The 22,491-nt window shown below is 37.4% G+C and overlaps 1 protein-coding gene across 9 annotated transcripts in view; it reads right to left on the minus strand.

Annotated features, from left to right (window-relative positions):
- The window catches only part of PIAS2 (protein inhibitor of activated STAT 2), a 100,255-nt gene that overhangs the window by 49,022 nt on the left and 28,742 nt on the right, over nucleotides 1–22,491 (minus strand). For all 9 annotated transcript variants that reach the window (XM_043443703.1, XM_043443696.1, XM_043443699.1 and 6 more), the window contains 4 exons: nucleotides 17,938–18,412; nucleotides 11,659–11,743; nucleotides 571–621; nucleotides 359–449 (listed from right to left, as the gene is read on the minus strand). In XM_043443703.1, coding sequence (XP_043299638.1) covers nucleotides 359–449; nucleotides 571–621; nucleotides 11,659–11,743; nucleotides 17,938–18,412 — 702 coding nt within the window. The remainder of the gene's footprint in view (nucleotides 1–358; nucleotides 450–570; nucleotides 622–11,658; nucleotides 11,744–17,937; nucleotides 18,413–22,491) is intronic.

A 22,491-nucleotide genomic window follows, 5' to 3' on the forward strand; every position in this document is an offset into this window, starting at 1 on the left:
ATGTCCAGTTGTCCTCAGCAGCCTCTAACTTTCACCATCTCATTCAGACATCCACTGCAACGTGCTGCCCTAATGTCCTTCCCTACAGGTCCTGCCCTGTTGCTATGCCTTTTGAAATCATCTTAAGAATCTCTCACAGCTTCCTTACTTCCTGGCACAAGATGCTTCAAGCTCATCTTTTCCATCTCCCCCAGACCTGGAATCTGCCACTTCCGCAAGGAGCCATGAATCTCTCTAATGGAAAACAGTATTTAATGCTGGGACTGTTCACTGGCACTAAGCAGTCACGATTTTTAAGCCTTGTTAGCATTTATAATAAACTCACAAGCAAAAGCCTGATGTATAAAAACCAACTTACAGGCAAAGGAAACAGCTTCCCATTTACTTTTATACACAGACTATTGGGATAGTTATCTTCTTGAGGGCAACTTGTCTCTGCCAGGCAAAGTCTGCATTAAAGAAAAAAAAAAAAAACTCTTAAATATTGTACTCAAATTTACACTTTACCAATTCAGGACTATATGCACATAGTTAGCAAGTATAAAAGTAACAGAAGAATTTCAAACTCACCTCAGCTGAACTTGTACTGTATAATCTCTTCTACCACCTGGCAAAAAATCCCTGGTGGAAAGAGAAGAACAAGTGGGTTAGGAAAACACAACCAGAATTCACAGAAATATGCCCAACAGAAAAAAAAAGCATTATTGGTATTTTTATTTGTAGTCCTTAAAAAATGAACATTAGCCTAAACAATGGCAGAAGTTTAATCAAAACAAAACACTAGTGATAGTTCTCATATGCCTAACATTTAGTCTTGACTTTACAGCAATTTTAAAGTATTTGCAATTCATGGGAACTTTCACAATACAATTTTTATCAATAGACAACAGATTTGGTTAACATGAAAAGGAGCACATTAGGTTCTAAGACTGATGAATTAATTTGCTCACAGTGGTTTTGAAACCTTTGCTGAGTATTCCAGTCACTTGAAAGCATTTTTAAATATAAAGGCCCACTCATCAGGTATCCTTATTGGCTCTGAAGCACAGTCAGAGCATTAACAGTCTTTACAACTACTCAGGGGATTCTAATATAAGAACTAGGATAAATAACTGGTGTCCAGAGTCTCAGACCCTCTATACCACAGCAACTTCCTAACTATGCACCCAATTAAGGACACAGAGTATCTGAGAATTTCTAGATGAGAACCTAACAGAGTCCCATATAAAACATCTCTGACACTGAAACTCCTAAATCCTTGCCATCAAAATGGAGTCCACAGTGAAGCAGCACTCTAACTATTTGGGAGTGTCCTAGTTAGAAATGCAGAATCTCAGGTCCCACCTCAGACCTACAGAATTAGAATCTGAATTTCAACAAGATTCCCAAAGCGATATGTATTCGCTTTATAGTTTAAGAAATCTTGCCCTCAGCCACTGTCATAAATCTTGGACTGTATCAAAGAGAAGGTCATTAGAGCTAAGTCCTGTCAAGAGTACATACCGCCCTCCACCTTGCTCCCAAGGGGCTAGCCTTCTTACTGCTTCCAGTTCTCTATGTTCCCCGGAAGGCAGTAATGCAGAGGAATGACCAGCTTGAGTCCTACAGTTCCAAACTGCAGGACCTTGGGCAAATGACTCAACCCTTGTGCTTGGCTATACCTGTTAAAGATGGAAAATGACTGCACCTACTTCATGAAGTTGTGGTGACAAACGTGTTAATACATGTGAAGTGCCTCAATATAAGAAGTGCTCAACACGTGTGAGCAGCTGGTTGCTATTATTGTTAACTCTGCTTCTCCTGCCAGTAGTAATCCACATTTCTCAAATGTCTATTCACAAAATCGTAGACAACACTGACCTCTTGTGAGTAACTCGTATCATTCTGCTCATTAAAATCAAACAACACTGCAAAGTCTGGGTGCTGGAGCATCAAAGATAAATAAAACATGATATTTGCTTTCAAAAGTCACGTATGCTAGTAGGTAACAAATATATACAACTAAAATAATATGGTATTATAGTATACTATGTAAACTAAGTATTACAGAAAAGAGGGAAATTCTATTTTCTCTTGAAAGTTCAAAGCAATTTCCGTAATTAGTCTGAACAAATTAGAAAAGAGTTTGGACAGCTGTGGTTCTATTTACACTTAAGAGAGACATACTTCCATCAGTAACAGCGGCTTCACTAGTGATGTCATACTCAACAAAAGGAAAGCATAGCAAATGCTTGTTAGGTTGGGAACACAATTTTTAAAAGACTAACCTAGAAAGACAGATGGGAGAACGTTTATAAAGGATTTTGGATAGTTCACTAAGGATTCATGCTTCATTCCAGTAAGGAAGATTAACATAAACTGCGAAATACAATGTGTTATGTATCTTCACAAATATGACATGTAATGACTAAGCATCTTCTGACATTTTCTGACAGTAACTGTTCTAGGAACTTTTACATGTTGAATTCATTTATTAGATATAAAGGCATTTACTACATGCCAGACACTATATGACAGGCCTTGAGAATATAAAAATGAGTAAGTGATGTTGGTTTCATTAAGAAGTTTGTAAATTCAAGCAGTCAAATAAATGTTTAATAGAAAATAAGTTCATGAAAGTAGTACAGTGAGAGACAAAGGATATATTTGGGGAAACATGGAAAGGCATCATAGAAAAGGTCAGACTTGAACTGGCCCTTAAAACGTGATTCAGGTCTGCCAAGCAGAGTAAGGAGGAAGAGGATACGCAAAGACGGAGAGCTGGGAAAGCCTACTTGGAGTACAGGCTGATAGAGAAGAGTGATGGGAGATGAGATGATTTAAAAAAACATGAATGAGTATACCCTGCTGAGGCCACTTCTCCCAAGTCAAGAAACAAAACTAACCTACCACAAACATACAAATACAAGTAGCAATTCAGGCCAAATGAGCAGCAGAGGAACATTTTCCACATGAAGGAGCTAGATAAAACTTCAGAAAAAAACTGCAGAGATAGGCAAATCTACCCAAGAAAGAGTCTGGAGTAATGATCGTAAGATGACCTAAGAACTTGGGAGAAGTTAATTTCTGCACAAAGTGAAAAGTTAGAAGTTTTAAGAGTTAGGAAATATAAAGAACAACCAGAGATGAAGACTATAAAAACTGAAATGAAAAATACATTAGAAGGAATCAACAACAGATTAAATGATACAAAAGAATGAATCAGTGAGCTGAAAGAAAGTAGTGGAAATCACTGCTGCTGAACAAAGAAAAAAGAATGAAAAGAAATGAGGACAGTTTAAGAGACCTCTAGGACATCAAATGCACTAATAATTCACAGGGGCCCCCAGAAGGAGAAGAGAGAAAGGACCTGGGAACATATTTGAAGACATAACAGCTGAATATTTTCCTAACATGGAAAAGGAAGCAAAAATAAACAAATGGGACTTCATCAAATGTAAAGGCTTTTGCACAGCAAAGGAAACCATCTACAAAACAAAAAGACAATCCATGGAATCGCAGAAAAGATTTGCAGATAATGTATCTGATAAGGGATCAACATCCAACATATATAAACAGCTCATGTGACATCAAGAAAATAAACAATCCAATTAACAGAACTGAATAGCCATTTTCCCCAAAACAGAAATGCAAGTGACCAACAGGCACATGAAAAGATGTTCAACATTGTTAATCATCAGAGAAATGCAAACCAACACTACAAGTTAATCACCTCACATGGTTCAGAATGGCCACAATCAAAGAGTACACAAATAATATATGCTGGAGAGGGTATGGAGGAAAAGGAACCCTCCTACACTGTTGGCGGGAATGCAAACTCGTGCAACCACTATGGGGAACACTATGGAAGTTCCTTAAAAAATCAGAGTTACCATATGATCCAGCAATTACACCCTCAAGTATATATCCAGAAGAGACAAAAGCTGTAATTCAAAAAAATACATGCACCCCAATATTCACAGCATCAACAGTAAGACATGGAAATAAGTGTCCATTAACAGATGAATGGATAAAAAACACACACACACAATAGAATATTAGTCTATAATAATATAATAATGCCATTATTATATTATTATATAAAAATAAGAATAAAATAATGCCATTTACGGCAACACTGGGTGGACCAAGTAAAGAAACATTTACTTCTAAGTGAAGTAAATTAGAAAGACAAATATCACTTATATGTGGAATCTAAAAAGTGATATAAATGAACCTGTTTACAAAACAGAAAACACAGACATAGGAAAAGAAAAACTTATGGTTACCAAAAGGGAAAGGGAGCTAGGGGAAAGGATGCATCAGGAGTATGGGATTAAATATACCACCATATATATAAAATAGATAAACAACAAAGACTTAAAGTATAGCACAAGGAACTATACTCGGTATTTTATAACACCCTACAATGGAAAAGAATCTGAAAAAGGTATCTGCATATCTGAGTCACTTAGCTGCACACTTGAAACCCAACACTGTAAATCCACTGTACTTCAACCTGAAAACGAAGGTGAGCAGAGCAGGTGTGGCAGAGAACTGTCAAGCGATGGAGTGCGGACTTCAGATGCTATCACTAAGGGCTTCCCTGTTGGCTCAGACGGTAAAGAATCTGCCTGCAATGCAGGAGACCTGGGTTTGACTGCTGGGACGGGACGATTCCCTGGGGAAAGAAATGGCTACCCACTCCAGTACTCTTGCCTGGAGAATTCCACGGACAGAAGAGCCTGGCGGGCTACAGTCCATGGGGTCACAGAGTCAGACACGACTGAGCGACTATTTAACACACGCTTACACAGGGTTTTTAAGCACAAGGAAGAAAAAACTGAATGGGCTTTAGAAAGATCAGTTGGGTCATCTGGGAGAGTTAGGAGATCATTACACTTGCATAGGCAGAAAATGAATGCTTGAAAGTTACTTAAACATAAATATCAAAGAATATGACATTTAGGGACAAAACTAATAGGACTAAATGACTGACTGGATACAAGGAGGTAGGATAAGGAGCAGGGAACACCAAGCATGGTGCCCAGGTTTCAGAATGGTGCAACTGGACAGACAGTGATGCTACGCACCAGGATCAACAGAGGTAGAGCCGGTTATGGCGTTCAGTCACCAATCACTGAGTGAGGTGATTATTTCTTCAACTTCACATGCTAGGTAAATTAAGATTCAGTAGGCTTTAGTAACCTACCCAGGGGTATACAGACTTAAGTGGTTAAGCCAGAATTCACATTTCAGTCAGTATGAACTCTAAAGACCACGCTAGCTTCCGAAGGGTAGAGTTGCTTCAAGTTTTAAATCCTGAAAGAGACACAAAAGGATGAACAGAGTAGCAAACTGCAAGGACCTGGCAGATGAAATGTGGGATAATATAAAGAGGCCTCTGTTCAGGCAGAGCCCACACCATTAATGGAACAGGCAACAGGAGGAAACATACTAAGCAAAAACCTCTTTGAAGCCAGCTAATTTAAGAAAGAAAAGAAAAAAGCACATTCATGGATACTATCACAGAGCAGCGAGGAGAGAATCACACCTTGATTTTGGGAACATGCAAGAGACGGGAGTACGAAGAACTGAGACAGCATGATTGCAGAGGCAGTGGTACCCAATGGTAGCAAGATCCATCTTCACAAGAGGGAACAGAAAAAACCACCCAAACCTGAATGCATTCAAGCCTCTGGCTTAGACCTTATCGCCATTATAGGCAAAGGGGAGGGGATGGATGCACAGCAGTTTTCAAATTTGCTGCAAACTGGAAATGCGTGGGGAGCTTTAAAAACTACTGCTGTTGGGTTCTATTTTCAGAGATTCAAATTTAATTGGTATGAACGATATCTGGGTATCTGGAATCTTAAAAGCTCTCCAGTTGATTCTAATACACAGCAAAATTTGAGAACCATAGGGATAGAAGTTATATGATACCACAAGAAGCGTAATTATTCAAATCCAGAATGTGTAATATGCTAACAGAGTCAAATAAACCACTCTTTTTCAAATTAAGTGGTAGAAAGTACGATAAGGGTAGAATCAGAGCTCCTTAGAGAATTTATCCTTCCCACAACTGGGGCTTGTGTCACTTCGGTCGTGTCCAACTCTGTGCAACCCCATCCCTGGGATTCTCCAGGCAAGAATACTGGAGTGGGTTGCCATTTCCTTCTCCAATGCATAAAAGTGAAAAGTGAAAGTGAAGTCGTTCAGTCGTGTCCGACTCAACTCTTCAGGACCCCACAGACTGTAGCCCACCAGGCTCCTCCATCCATGGGATTTTCCAGGCAAGAGTACTGGAGTGGGGTGCCACTGCCTTCTCCCAAGATTCATGAGTGAATGCTAAATTGGTGGCAAAAAGCTGAAGATAAACAGAATATGTGCTTAATCTCAAAATATCTCCCCCAGATATTTATTAACAAAGGGAGGAAAAAAAAAAAAAAACCCAGCAACTTCACAGTGCAGAAATCTGGTGAACAGTACCTTACCCAAGTGATCAAAATTAACATGACCAAATATAGTATGCATCACTATTATGAATCCCCTGTTACAATACACTGAGAAGGGCATATATTAGTAACTCTTGCCAAAAATGCATAATCTGAATCTAATCATGAAAAGACACCAGATAAAACCAAACCAAGAAATATTCTACAAAATTTCTGACCAGACTCAATAAAAGTATCAAAAGTTATGAAACACGAGGGAAAATCTAAGAAACCATCACAGATTGAAAGAAATCAGTGATACATCTATTCTATGTGATTTGGGATTCTGGAATGAACCCGGGAATAGAAATTAATTAGCAGAAAAACTGATAAAATCTGAGTAAGGTCTATAGTTAACAGTATTGCACCAAGGTTAATTTCTTGGTTTTGATAACTGCCATTTATAACTATGAAACATGTTAATATTAAGGGAACTTGATGAAGAGTATTTTCTACTACTTTCACAACTCTTCTATAAACCTATAGTTAGCTTAAAGTAAAAAGTTTTTTAATTGTGGGAGACATAAAAATCAAAATAATACACAGGCCATATTTGAATACTGAAAACAACCCTGAAAATTTTAATACAGGTTAGACATTGTTTTATGTGAAAGAATCATTTTTAGTGTGATTATGTTAAAAATTAAGAGATGTATCTTGAGGTATTTTTGGGTGAAACTACATGATGTCTGAGGTGGGTTTTAAAATATTTCAGGAAAAAAAGTTGAGGAGTAGTCACATACAGATTCCAAAATGTTGATAATTATTAAAGCCAGGTAATGAGTACCAAGCTGTTACTTCCACTTCTAAGGAAATTTTTTTTTACTATTTGATTAGCCAACTCTGTAAAGGTTGGAGCTTGCAGGGACAACATGGGTGTCTTTTGTCTTTTTTGTTGGGAGGATCACTAATAGCCTATTATGGTTAGTATTTTTAAAAATTTTTTGTGGATAAATATTCCTAAGGTAAGATTTATCATGTTAACCATCTTGAAGTGTAGTTTTGTGGCTTTAAGTACATTTATACTATACCATCACTACCATCCATCCCAGAGACAACCATGATTAAAAATTTTTATTGAAATTAATTATTTAGTCATTCATTTTTTGACTAATAACATTCACACAGTTCAAACTTCAAAAAGATACTAAAAAAGATATAAAGTGAAAAAATTCCCTCAGCTTGGACCACGGCCACCTGATTCCCTCCTCCAGAGGCAACTTACCATATTTGTCCAGACATATGCTATACACTTAAGCAAATTACACACACGCCTTTTTAAGACAGTGTGTGTGCTTAGTCACTCAGTTGTGTCTGACTCCTTGCGACCCCATGGACTGCAGCCCACCAGGTTCCTCTGTCCATGGGATTCTCCACGCAAGAATACGGAGTGGGTTCCCATTTCCTTCTCCAGGGGCTCTTCCCCACCCAGGAATTGAACTGAGGTAGGGCTTCCCTGGTGGCTCAGACGGTAAAATTGTCTGCTTGCAATGCTGGAGACCCTGGTTGGATCCCTGGGTTGGGAATATCCCCTGGAGAAGGAAATGGCAGCCCACTCCAGTATTCTTGTCTGGAAAGTTCCACGGATGGAGGATCTATGGGATCACAAAGAGTCGGACACGACTGAGCGACTTCACTTTCACTTTCCTGCATTGCAGGCGGATTCTTTACCAGCTGAGCAACCAGGGAGGCCCTTTTTAAGGCTAATTAATGGTACATATTATTCAAATTCCATGCTTTGTTCACTTAAAAATGTATTTTGAAACCCAGTGATTAAATAATCTCCCTCCAGCAAAGGCCAACCCAACACCCTAAAGAAGCTTGTAGTAATCTCCTCCATCTATAAATCAGCTCTTATTTGTCATTACTACATTGGTGTTTTCCATGTGACACACTGTAATGCCAACAATCATTTTATGTATATAAGCCAGTTCATTAACTGGATTGCAACTTGTGGAAAGGAGACATGCCATATAATATAATGCTTTGTAGCTAATGAACCCTTAGGAAATGTTCTCAAGCAAGGCATCATCAGTGAATAACAAACAATACTAAATAATAATGATGTGGCTTGGGATATAAAATATAACTTTTAATTTACCCTATTCATTTCTCAGTTGGTTTATTAGTACTCCCAAGTTTGAAAGTACTTCCTATATAAAAATGTCCTGCAATCTCTTGCCACCAGTGAACATGTGCATTCATTTTACTTCTTTGATAATTTCCTTCTCTAAATTTTCCAAAACCCCTATTATTTGAATATTGGGTCTTTTGGACTAATCCTTAGTACTGTCCCCTTTTTCTCTTTTACTGTCCAATGTTTGGTCTTTTTCCCTTCTAGGGAGCTCAAATTTTACCAAGTCAAGGTATAAAATTATTCTGAGGCTTTGTTGAGAGCAGTGATGTGATCAGTGAAAAAATCTAAAGTTGTATCCCATACTATTCCACCTGACAACATTGTGTTCATCTTCAAGATGTTAGGGTGTTTAAGAGAAATCCATAAATTCTGATGCACATTAACATAAGAAAGACTGAAAAGTCTGACTTGAAGAACTTTTGAAACTACCTTGAATATAGAATTTCCAAAACTTAACTGCAGGACCTTTATTTTTTAAAAACTTGTATTAACATCTCACAGAAGGTAAGAAGAGCTGAAAGGATGCAAAAAGATCTCTAATTTGCTCAATTCTGGGTTCCAAATTTTAACTCTACAATTCCAGAATATCATTTAAATCTTTTTAAAGTCTTATAAATAATGTATTAACACCAAAGATGACTTATTTAATTGGAAAAGTATATAGTACAGATTTCCTTTTCTTTCCTATCTCTTTTTAGTTCATTGCTCTTAATAAAGGTGTTTAAGTTTATCCTATTTTTTGAAATGGCAAAGCTCAGAGTACTTTTCATAAATGTTTTCAGATTTCTGCTAATTTTTCTGGCCCAGGTAACCACATAGCTCAGAATGGTCCTCTAGTTTATGTTCTTATCCCAGAAAAATTATTAATGTCCACATTCACTATAAAAAAGCGTCTGGGTGATGAACTTTATGTCATTCTATCTTTGGGGCTGTTAACACAATTCTTTTTTATGTTACTATATTTGGAATTAAATTTTCATTAAAAAAAAAAATTACTGCCAGAAGTGACAGAAAGTAATTCAAAGGGGTTTTATTCAAAAATTAAAATGTTTTTCTAATTGTTGTTCAGTCATTCAGTCATGTCCACCTCTTTGTGACCCCATGGACAGCAGCACACCAGACTTCCCTGTCCTTCACCATCTCCCAGAGTTTGCTCAAATTCATGTTCACTAAGTCGGTGATGCCATCCAACCATCTCATCCTCTGTCATCCCTTTCTCCTCCTACCTTCAATCTTTCCCAGCATCAGGGTCTTTTCCAATGTATCGGCTCTTCACATCAGGTCGCCAAAGTATTGGAGCTTCAGCTTCAGCATCAGTCCTTCCAATGAATATTCCGGGCTGATTCCCTTTAGCATGGACTGGTTGGATCTCCTTGCAGTCCAAGGGACTCTCAAGAATCTTCTCCATGACCACAGTTCGAAAGCATCAATTCTTTGGTGCTCAGCCTATTTTATTGTCCAGCTCTCACATATGTACGTAACTACTGGAAAAACCATACCTTTGACTAGACAGACCTTTGTCAGCAAAGTAATGTTTCTGCAATTTAATATGCTGTCTAGGTTTGTCATTGCTTTTCTTCCAAGGAGCAAGCAACTTTTAATGTCATGGCTGCAGTCACCATCTGCAGTGATTTTGGAGCCCAAGAAAATAAAGTCTGTCACTGTTTCCATTGTTTCCCCATCTGTTTGCCATGAAGTGATGGGACCGCATGCCATGATCTTCATTTTCCGAATGCTGAGTTTTAAGCCAGCTTTTTCACTCTCCTCTTTCACTTTCATCAAGAGGCTCTTTAATTCCTCTACACTTTCTGCCATAAGGGTGGTGTCATTTGCATATCTGAGGTTATTGATATTTCTCCTGGCAATCTTGATTTTAGCTTGTGCTTCATCCAGCCTGAAATTTCACATGATGTATGAATATAAGTTAAATAACCAGGATGACTATATACAGCCTTGACATATTCCTTTCCCAATTTGGAACAAATCTGTTGTCCCACGTCTGGTTCTAACTGTTGCTTCTTGAGCTGCATACAGGTTTCTCCAGAGGCAGGTAAGGTGGCCTGGTATCCCCGTCTCTTTTAACAATTTTCCAGTTTGTTGTGATCTACACATTCAAAAGCTTTAGTGCAGTCAATGAAGCAGATGTTTTTCCAGAATTCTCCTGCTTTTTCTATGATCCAACAGATCACAGAATTTGATCTTTGGTTCCTCTGCTTTTTGTAAATCCAGCTTGTACATCTGGAAGTTCTCATTTCATACACTGCTGAAGCCTTACTTGAAGGATGTTGAGTATGTGAAATGAGTGCAACTGTGCGGCAGTTTGTACATTCGGCACTGCCCTTCTTTGGGACTGGAATGAAAACTGACTTTTTCCAATTCTGTGGCTACTTCTGAGTTTTCCAAATTTGCTGGCATACTGAGTGTGGCACGTTAACAGCATCACCTTTTAGGATTTGAAATAGCTCACTGGAATTTCATCACCTCCACTAGCTTTGTTAGTAGCGATGCTTCCGAAGGCCCACTTGACTTCACACTCCAAGATGTCTGGTTCCAGAGTATCTATTAAATATCTGTCTAACCTTAGTCAAAGTATACTATGCTTACTTAAGGAGAAATGGCTCAATTGTTATGGACGGAATTGTGTCCCCCCAAAATTCATATGCTAAAGCCCTAACTCCCAATGTGACTATGAAGTCGGGGCTTTAAAGAGGTCATTAAGGTTAAATGAGGTCCCAAGGGTGGAGCCTTAATCCACCAGGACTACTGTCCTCATAAGAAGAGGAAGACACACCAGGAATACACAGGCACACAGAGGGAAGGCCATGTGAAGAAGGCCACAGCAAGAAGGCAGCCACTTGCAACGCAAGCCAAGGAGAGAGGCCTCAGAAGAAATGAAATCTGTCAATTACTTTTGGACTTCAAGTCCCCTGAAATGTGAGAAGAAAAATTTCTGTTGTTTAAGCCACTCCATCTGTGGTACTCTACTATAGCAAGCAGAGCAGACTAAGACACCAACATCCCAGAAAACACATTCCAAACTCCTCTTACCTGGATATGCATATCTCTCTAACTTGCTGAGGTGTCAGAGCAAAAATAAAAAACTTCTCTTGAAACCGCTGAATACTGCTTTGAACTGAAGAGGAAAAAAAAAGAAAGGTAGTATTCCAATAACAAATTCAATAATAGAAGAACCTACAACAACCAGGCACTTCTGATAAAGACTGCCAAATTTTGAAATTTTTATTGTTAAAATACACCAAAATAAAGTACTGAGTTACATGCATCTTGGAATCATGAAAGGAAGATCACTCTAAAGCAGGTTCAATTTTAAACATTTACCATTCTTTATTGTAATATTCTAATCATAATCAAAATATAACACAACCCTTCAAAATTATTACATTTCATCCTTGACTACAGTATCTTCCAATGAAAAGTCTGAGGAAGTAAAAAAAACTCTCTCCAGGAGAACTCTAGTCAAGATTCAGGAGTTTTTGTTTGTTTTGTTTCTTTCTTTGTTGTGTTTTGTTTTCAACACTTTGTACTCAATTACATACACAGAGCACTCATTTAAGAGAAAATTTAAAACTCTGAAACTTCTAAGTTGGGAGAGTTATTAAGACATAAATAATTTTCAGCATACAGAAGATTATGTAGTTAAAAAAGATTATCTAATGAAGTCATTCTTCAGAAGTGCATTTTTAAAAATTGACATGTATTTTCTTCACAAAGAACTTTTCACAGTTTTACACTGACCCATTATTCAATTATGTTCTAGTACTCATTTAAACAATGAATGCCTTCAATGAACACTTGACTGAATACGCATCTAAATTCCAATAACCGATCGGTTACAATTATCACTAAAGATTGCTTTATGAGAACATTTTAAAATAATCCTCCTATGCACACACCAAAATTTTTCAAATTTTATGAGATTTAAACAGAATACAGCAAACTTGAATCACCTGAATTTTATCTTTACAAAAATAGTCATATTAATTATCATCAGTGATGTTTAATACTAAAATACTTTTCACTCTATAAATACATCAGCTACAAAGATCATTTGGGGAGGGCAGAGTGCTAGTATTCATGCTTCCTGTAAAACAGTGGCTTTAATTCAGAATTGAGTGAGGAGACTTGTTACCAATTGTTCAATCACAGAAATCACTCCTTTCCTTCCCTTTAGTCCTTCATCTTCACCCCTGTAGACAGTGCCTCATTAAGTTCTGTTGTTTTGATTTGCTTTTTTAATTTTCTTATCAACTGCCTCCTATTTTCACCACCACCATCCTCCCCAAAACCTAGAATCACTTTGTACAAATGAAGGGGCAGCCCCGCCTCCCTGCTGGTCCCTCATCAGAACATCAATGCAGAGCTCGTCATCCTTCGTAAAACTTTTTCATCATCGTTCCCCCGCTGAAAAATGCTAAGATCATCTTATCTCTGAACGAACCACATTCACAGTGCCTTATTTATAAGGACCTCCATGACAATGTCGTTCCTAGCAAATCTACATTTGCAATGTCTCCCTAAGTCCTGCTCTATTCAAAGCAGTTTCTTCACTATCAGGTCTCAGAACTGTGCCATTTTTATTTCTACTCCTTTGACTACTTAGATCTGTCTTTTCTTGATGTCTACTCTCCCATAAACTTGACTGATTCAGAGCAGGCACATTCATCCTTCAAAGCTCCCTCAAGTTACCACTCTTACTCCAAGAAGTCTTGATTAACTTTCCCAAGAAGTCTAGATTAACTTTCCCATTCATTAGGCCAATACAATATTTAAGCTTTAGGTTCACAAATTATAGGGTTTCATCATACAAGCATATAACTGCTTGCTGCTTTTCCGTGACCTTAACATTCTCTCCAATTAAATAGTAAAATTCCTAAAGCCCACGCCATACTTCTGACTTCTCTACAATTAGGCTACATGACCATATCCAATTAAACCCTCATTAAGAACTTGTTATGAGATTATATTTTAATGGCTTTACATTAATGTGCATATCACTTTGTTATTGTTGTTGTTTAGTTGCCAAGTTGTGTCCAACTGTTTTGCAACCTCATGGACTGTAGTCTATGAGGCTTCTCTGCCCACAGGATTTCCCAAGCAAGAATACTAGAGTGGGTTTTCATTCCCTTCGCCAGGGTATCGTCCAGATCCAGGGATCAAACCAACGGCTCCTGCCACGTCTCCTGCATTGTAGGCAGATTCTTTACCACTGAGCCATCAGGGAAGTCCATTAACTGTTAACTGTACCCAGAGGCTTAATGAGTATTTCCTAATATTCAGAAATTTAATACTATGAAAAGATACTGACCTTTATTTATTACTCTGTCACCTACCAGATTACAAAGATTAAAAGACCAACAATACAATGCTGATAAGGTATAAGGAAAATAACACATTCATACATTATTGGAAGTAGAAACTGGTACAATGCTTTTGAAGCAACTGCCAAACTTCTCTGCAAAAACTGAATATCAAAATATTACATAATCATACTCTCTGACCCAACAAATTCCCATCAAGGCATTTACACTTTGTGAATATGCAGTGCGAGTATTCAGAAACACACGCAAAAATGCTCAGAGCAGCAACGGCTGTAAGACAGTGCCCCAAGACATGCTATACACAAAAATACTTCTGAATAAATAACAACTGAAAACGTACATCAACAGAACACTGGTTCAGCTGTGGTACATCTACAAGATAACAGACCTACTATCGTCTACAGATGCATCATTTATTTCTAAGAGACACACTGAAGACGGTCACAGCACAGAACTCCAGAAGGTGCTCGTCACAGGAGAGTCAAGCAGAGTAATGCCCTTGCCCCTCCACCAGAAAAGTGGCACAGTGGCTCTGCGGTAAGAAAGGGCATTTTTAATACAGAAAAATGAGAATTGTTTTAAATGAGAAAAAAGATGACATAACATGCCAGAGAAACAGTTAATTACTGATAATGACTCTAGCTGTGTAATAACTGTGGCTATGAGGGACTTTTCCTTTCTGTTATGCTTCCATGTCTGAAGTTATCAATTACTAGCATAAATTACTTTTGTAAACTGAAAAACAAAGTAAAGAAACTTTAAGGAATCAAAGACTCAATATTTTGAAGGTATTTCATAATATTAAACAGTTTGACACATCAACATATAGATGCTTAAAAAGAGAATGAACAAAAAGAGCTAGTCACAGAAGAATATATACACAGTATACCACATATACATTTCAAAAGCAAGTTAACTGAACATTACTTTTTCTCACACATATATGGTAAAACAAGCAAGAGGAAACAGAAATCCAGAACAGTGATTTAACTCAAAGAGGAAAAGGCAAGAAGGTTTCAAAGATACTGGCAATGTTCCTTTCCTAAAAAATGGGTAGTGGTTTCACAGGTTTTCATTCATAGATATTCTTTATAATAATGTCTTTAATATATTCTTTTATACAGACTGAATATACACAAATTTTTTAACGAGAAAGGATTTCATCATCAAAAGAATAAAAAAAAAGAAGAAACAGAAAATAGGAAAAAAAAAAACAAAAAGACAAAAATACTGCCAGTGAAAGCAAAAGCAAATGAGAATAGCTATTTAAGGGAGAAGAGAAATTTTATTAACTTGTTTTCAGATTAGGGGATAATTCATTTGTTACAGTAAAACCTCAGCTATAGGGAAATTCATATAGTATTATTGTATACACTCACACTTTTTAGATGCAATAGTCTATCATTTTAAATGCTAAAATAATTTTTTTACTTTTAATAGAAATAATACCAAATTGCAAAACTATATAATAATGTATCTTCTTAAGTAGAATGTATTTGTCATGACAGTTTTGTTTAGCATCTACAGATGCACCTTGCTGTAACAGCAAATCCCTCAATACTAAGAGGCTATTGGTTTCAATGTTCCCAAGAGGTTTTGTAACATTTTTTGACTTTTCGGTTGTTTTTTTTTTTCCTATGAGGGCTCTTCCAGTCTTTCCCATGTTGTTAATTAATTCCTGCTCAACAATATGTTGATGGCTTAGAAATCATCTAATCAACTATATATTAAATCAAGAATATGGATGTCAAGAATATGTGCTCTGAAATATGGTTTTGGATCTCTTTCAATTCATAACGCTTTCTACTTCTCATTTCCCAAATGTAAGTAGGGGTCTCCATAATAGTGCTCCAAATAAATGGATTTACCCAAAATTTTTATTTTTACAAGTATTTTCAACATGATATAACCAAATCATTAAAACTTAAAAGCAATTCCTGAATGTCACTGCATTGCTTTAGACAGTATGACACTAGCCTTTTTTAGATCACTGTTTTATGAATCTAAGAATATATACATTAAGAAAATTGTTTTCTTTTCTTTCTTAAGGAAAGCAGGATAAGGAAATGTTTAAGCCTTGTTTTAAAACAAGAAATCAGTTTATAAAGTTTACAGAAACAACGATAAGCAGGACTCTTGAAAAATACACACATCGACAATTTTTTAGCTCAGGAGCAAAAGATTATTTTATAAGTCCCGAGGTTATATGTATCTCTTACATTCTAATGTAAATTATGAGCAAAAGGCAGGTTTGCTTCTTAATCACTCTTCAACACAAAATGCCTCCAGTATTATTAACATCATTATTAAATCACACAAGATACAAAAATTGTAGTAAATTTATAAAAAGCCTATTACCTTCCTTTAACCTTACTGAGGTTAATGAAAGAAAAACCTATGAAGAACATGGAAAAGGAACCAAATTCCTATTTCTGTTTCTGAACACAGGGAAAGCATGAAACGCGAAGCACTCCATGAAGCCTCTTCAGAGTTCGCTGCCTGGTGCCCCACGGATGCCAGGGGCAGCGAAGACACCTTGCTGCATCTTCTCTCCATCTCCAGCCGTCTTCCTTCCAGGCACTCAACCTTCCAGTGGAACCAGGACCCCAGACAGCCGCCTCTTCTCAGTCCTGCCTTTAGCCATATTCCTGAGGAGTCCCTGGAGGCAGGGTCACCTACACACACTACTAATCTGAATCCTTCTCCAAACACAAATAATTTTATAGTGATTGCTAAGAAACATGTGAATGATACTACATATGCACTGATACAAATCAAAAACCATGAAAAAAGGAGAAATAAATTATGGAAACATTTTAACCAGATAAACGAACCTGGTTTAAAAATGAAAGTAAAACCATAAAAGAAACACAGGTAATACACATTTTAGATGTTTGTTCCTGCTATTAATTATACAAATGAAAAATCTAAACAAGATAAAAGTTGGAAGAAAAACTGCAATGAGAGACAGTCTCTCACTTCGTGGAATTCACACTGGCACAGTTGTACTGGAAACTAACCTAGCACAATGTTATCAGGAGTCCTCACTCTATGATGCAATAATTCTGCTCACAGGACTGTACAAACAATAAAACATGAACAAATACAGAGTCCTTATTTCAGAATGAATGTAATGAAGAGATAAAATACATTATTCTACCTGCCTGGTTCAGCTGTGCTAAACAAAACAACATAAGGAGCCATACTGACCCCATTTACCTCCCCATTAACCTCAAAACTCCCTTCTAGCCCAACCAAGATGTACAAGTGTAATCCTATACAAAATGAAAAAAGCATATTAATATATTTAAGAGAGTTTTCAAATGACTTGAAACAAAAAAAGTGTTTTTCCTAGGATGGACAGGAAAATGATCTCCCAGCCTAACTATGAAATGTCATTTCCCAAACAATTTATCAACAAATTCAAATACCTCTGTAAATAATTTCATTAACCAGCAGGAAATTATGCCATTACAGCACAGAAGTCATCAACTGACGTAAAAATTTGTTGGAGTCACATGTATCAATGTCTAACAATATAAAATTTACTACCATTTCTGCACAGTCACCGGTTATTAAACAAAAAGCTAAAAAATGTGGCAAACTCTGTCACTTTAGGAAAAATTTAAGTAAAAAAGATTTATTTCTTGAAAAAAACAGTTTTAAAAGCCATGTTGAACAGAAACTAAGTCTCTGTAAAAACAGCAAAAATATCAAAAGGCAGAATCCCAGGCAATAAATACGATTTGTGTCTGTTTGTATACACACTGAAGCAATTTGAGTTCTAAGCTGTAAAAAGGAAATTTGATCAACGAATTAAGTTTTATGCCAGATTTGTCATGGTTGCCCGTATTTCTTTTTACCTGTACATTTAAGCATTTGGCATTTGAATTTTATAATACCAACAGCAATTCATTACTTAACAGTCGAAGCCCTCTTGCTTTATTTACTCTCTTGTCCAGAAGAAACGGATTTCTCTAACACTTACCTAAACTCGTGGGCTTGATGAGAACATCAAGGACATCGTAAAAGGGTAAGTTTTTTAACTGCACATCAGGATGGACAGGAGGGATTGGGGGAGATGGCTGCTGCATCTCAAACGCGGGTTTAGTATCTTGAAGCAGCACAGAACCAACAGGAGAGGACGGGGAGTGAGGTGTGACTGAAGTGGAAGGCAACGCGTGGATCCCAGCCACAGCCAAGTCAGGCTCTACAGGTGAGGAGCCACCATCCAAACTGAAAACCGGTGATTTGATTGCGGATAAATCAGAAAGGCCTTCGAGAGTCCGCGGGTATCGGCGTCTATACAATTCTCGGATTTTAATCTGAACCGCAGGGCTGCAGCCACTCTTCAACAAATGCAACGCCCTCATCAGGAGGTCATGCTTACGTCCACTTTTATTCCGTCCGGCAAAGCCTAGTAACACTTGGAGTTCAGAAACCCTAAAACTAGATACCATATTCTAAAAGGAAAAAAAAAAAAGGATGTAAGCCAATAGTCAGCCCCAAACATATGAAAACCCTATCTAAGATATACTGTAAAATCAGATTTTTCCAACATTCTGTTAATATCAACTGGCATGTGCTAGTAATCAGCATTTTCACATATCACTTACAATTGTTAACTGTTTCTACCATCACCACCCTTCCCCGCCATCACATTCACATTATGGTTTTAATTATGTTTTGCTGTTCTCCGTTTTGGAAATCTATGGTCTGTTGGTTTCTGTTGACCACTTCACTGTCTGACTATGAAATCTATAACCAATGAAAATACTCCTTTTCACAGTGTACAATACACAGTGTAATATTTATTACAGTATTATCACCAATTAAACAAAAAAATTTAAGTTTCTACAACAATGTACGTCTAAAGTTTCTGATGCTAAGCAGGAAAAATCTACAAAATCAAGACAGAACTATAATCCAAAATCCTATAAATTTTTCACCCCAACTCCAATATTAAGGGACAACAGGGTTTCCCTGGTGGTTCAGACAGTAAAGCGTCTGCCTGCAAGGCGGAAGACCTGCGTTCGATCCCTGGGTTGAGAAGATTCCCTGGAGAAGGAAATGGCAACCCACTCCAGTACTATTTCCTGGAAAATTCTATGGATGGAGGAGCGTGGTAGGCTACAGTCCATGGTGTCGCAAAGAGTCGGACACGACTGAGCGACTTCACTTAATCACCAAGAAAATAAGGATTTTTTTTTTTTAATACTAAAGATAAAAATCACATCATCTTTATTCAGCAGTCGAACTCCTGAAATGACTGAAATTGTCACGTGTAAAACAAGAACTCTATGGTGTAAAATGAAGGCTATAAATAGCTCTGTTCCACATTTCACCTTATTTATTCAACAAACCTAGTAAATTTTTCCTATCATTTACTGCGTCATAAACCCACCCACTTACGTCATTTTCAGTCAATTCTGAACTCAGAGGAAAACCACAATGGGGTCAGTTCCACCTGTGCCGCACAAGCATCATCTGCCCGGAAAGAGGAGTAAGACCTGAGTTGTCCAAAAGCCCTTTCTGAAACCAACCAGCCCTCCTCCTCGGCAATACACACTCTATAGCTGCCTGGGATGCCTATTCAATCTGGTGAGTATGCAGGGGCCATACTACGGTTGGCAGTGACTCATAATAATGCCTCTGTTTTGCACTTTTAAGTGTCACTGATAACCCAAGAACAATTGCTAAACTCTTCTTGGTATTTAAAACAGTTGTTAGGAATACTTGCCAGTTTTCCAAACTGCAAATAAATTTAAATATATCAAAGTAATCTGAATGTATATGCTGTATCATAATTCTACTTCAAATACTCTGTCTCCAAATTTCAAATTGTACAAGTCAGAGAATATTACATTGTAATCCCAGCAAGCACTTTATATTCTTGATCAGTACAATTCAATAGAAATAGGAACCACATATATAATTCGAAACTATCTGGTGACCACATTAAAATACATTTTAAATTTACTTTGATAATATACTTTATTTAATCCAATATATCAAAAGCATTATTTCAACATGTAAAAAGTGGTTGCAATTGAAACATAGTTCATTTTTTAAGTGTCAACAAGATCTTTTTTCATACAAAGTTTTCAATACCCAGTGTGATCTCACACTTGAGTACATCTCAGTTTGGACTAACTGAGGGGGCGTAGGGAGCCACGGTGGAGGAGCAACCACCCTGGACAGTATGGATCTAAGTCATACTCTAACAGCAACATATATCACAAGTACCACGATCATTATATTTTAATTTGCTTCACTTCCCCCATGGGTAAAAGGAAGATTTTATTTATCTTACCCTACCCGTATGCTTTGGCCACCTGATGCGAAGAACCGACTCATTGGAAAAGACCCTGATGCTGGGGAAAATTGAAGGCAGAAGGAGAAGGGGGCAACAGAGGATGAGATGGTTGGATGGCATCACCAATGCGATGGACATGAGTTTGAGTAAGCTCTGGGAGCTGGTGATGGACAGGGAAGCCTGGCTGCTGCAGTCCATGGGGTCAAACAAAGAGTTGGACACCATTAAGCGACTGAATTGAACTGAACTCCTATGCTCAGGACAACAAAGATGGAAAACAAGAATTTCTGGCCTATCTCATGGCACACCAGTTAAGAGTCACAGTTTCAAGCATATAAAGACTATGACAGCTTTTCAGGAAGTTTCCTCCCAAGCAAGAAATGCAATGCCTCTTTCCCAAAGTCCTCAATCTTAAAAAATTCGTCAACTGAAATCTGCTTATACTACAGTAGCACAAACAGTAAATCTAACAACTAACACTAGTGAGAGCTGAACGAGTTGTGAGGAGAACACGAACACCACAAACAGTCAACAATGACAGTCCTACAGATAAAAGATATCTGTGATTCTTTATAAAGAAATCAAGCTAACTCAGAACTCATGGTGTCTCTCCTTACCCTTATTTTCAGGTAATTCTTCATTTTAAGGAAACTTTGTTTTACAGAAATGATAAAATAGACCACAAGGCATTCTAAAGCTTGACTCTCAAAAAGGAATTCCTGGGAGGTCTCACAACACTCATTTTCAATGGGAACTTTATTTGGCAAAGAATGCTAATGTACTTGGTCTAACATCTATTGTAAATACACAAATGAAAATGAATAAAGAGATAGAATGCAGAATTACAGTATTGTGAAGCAAAACAGAAATCCCCAGGTTTGGAGAGGGGCAAGGAAACAACCACAGGAGGCAGGGCAGCCTTTGCCCTGCAAAATGCTGCCAAGATAACGTACTGCAGGCCTTTGCTCAAAGACGAGGGCTTTGAGAGTCCACAGTGTCCTGTGGAAAGCTTTACACCAGCCATCAGTAGCTGAAGGTCCCGGCACCAAGACAGGACACCGGCAGTCACGCCATCTTTCTGGTAATCAATTTCTAGTTTAAAACAACAAAACTCTCCCTTTATTTAGCATTTACTATTAAGATATCCCCTAAGAAGCTTAACCAGTCAACTCCTATGTATATGTGTTTCTTGGCAAACACCGCTGGATCCCACTTCTTCTTCAAGTTATGCCTTTTCAAAAAAATATCTGTCTTCAACCAATTTCAGCAGTCACCAGGTAGAGTGAGCCTGCTATGAATACTACCAAAAATGGGTTTCAGCTACTGCTTTCCACCAACCTCTGATGTCAGTCTTTTTAATAACACTCCTTTTCAAGGGGATTTTACCCAGTTCATCCTGCCAGCTTCCAAGTCTGCCCTCTTAATACTTCAGTTACAACTGCTGTGTGCGTGACAGAGAAATTTCTCAGTGTTTGTGGACTGACTTTAAGAAAATTTATGAACTATGCTGGCATGACTGATTTTTAAAAAAGATAACATGATTGCTAAGAAGAGCTAATTTGATTGAATAAAGCTAATCTAGGTTAACTGACGTTCAATTAAGATTAGAAACGTAAAACAAGCTTTTTCATTGTCAAAATTATTAAAAAACTGTAAAGCTGGAACTTTATACAACTGAAACATTACATATAGGAGTGAAGGCAAGTTGACGGTGCTATGTGAGCCCAAAAAAGCACAGAATTGGGGGAAGCTCTAGTGGGTTAGACGTCATGGTAAATATCAATACAGCTCTGTAGAGTCTCCATCTGCTACGACATAGGGAAAGGAGAAGAGCTGCTGAGGCAAACTAACAAATCACATCATTAGTATCACTTTTTCCAGCTACAGTATTAAAACAATCTACACCTGCATTTGTAAGTAAGGATGCATTAAAAAAATCAGATACATCACCAATCCATCAAAGGCATGATTGAGCTGATGCCGTAAGAAAAACTACTATGGCAAATTAGAAAGATAGATGCAATTCCAGAAGTCAATAGGAGGCCTCAGTTCCTGTCAGATCATGTAATCCCTATGATTAAATCCCATTTTACTTGAGATATTTGATGTGGACCTCTTCTTTACAACACACTGATAAAAAATAACTACTTACCTAAAAAAATCAAAACTGAAAATCAACTATTAAAAGAAACAGTAAAGAGAACACTACATTTTAAAAACCTATGA

The sequence above is a fragment of the Cervus canadensis genome, chromosome 23, assembly GCF_019320065.1.
Source record: "Cervus canadensis isolate Bull #8, Minnesota chromosome 23, ASM1932006v1, whole genome shotgun sequence".
Taxonomy (NCBI): Eukaryota; Metazoa; Chordata; class Mammalia; order Artiodactyla; family Cervidae; genus Cervus; species Cervus canadensis.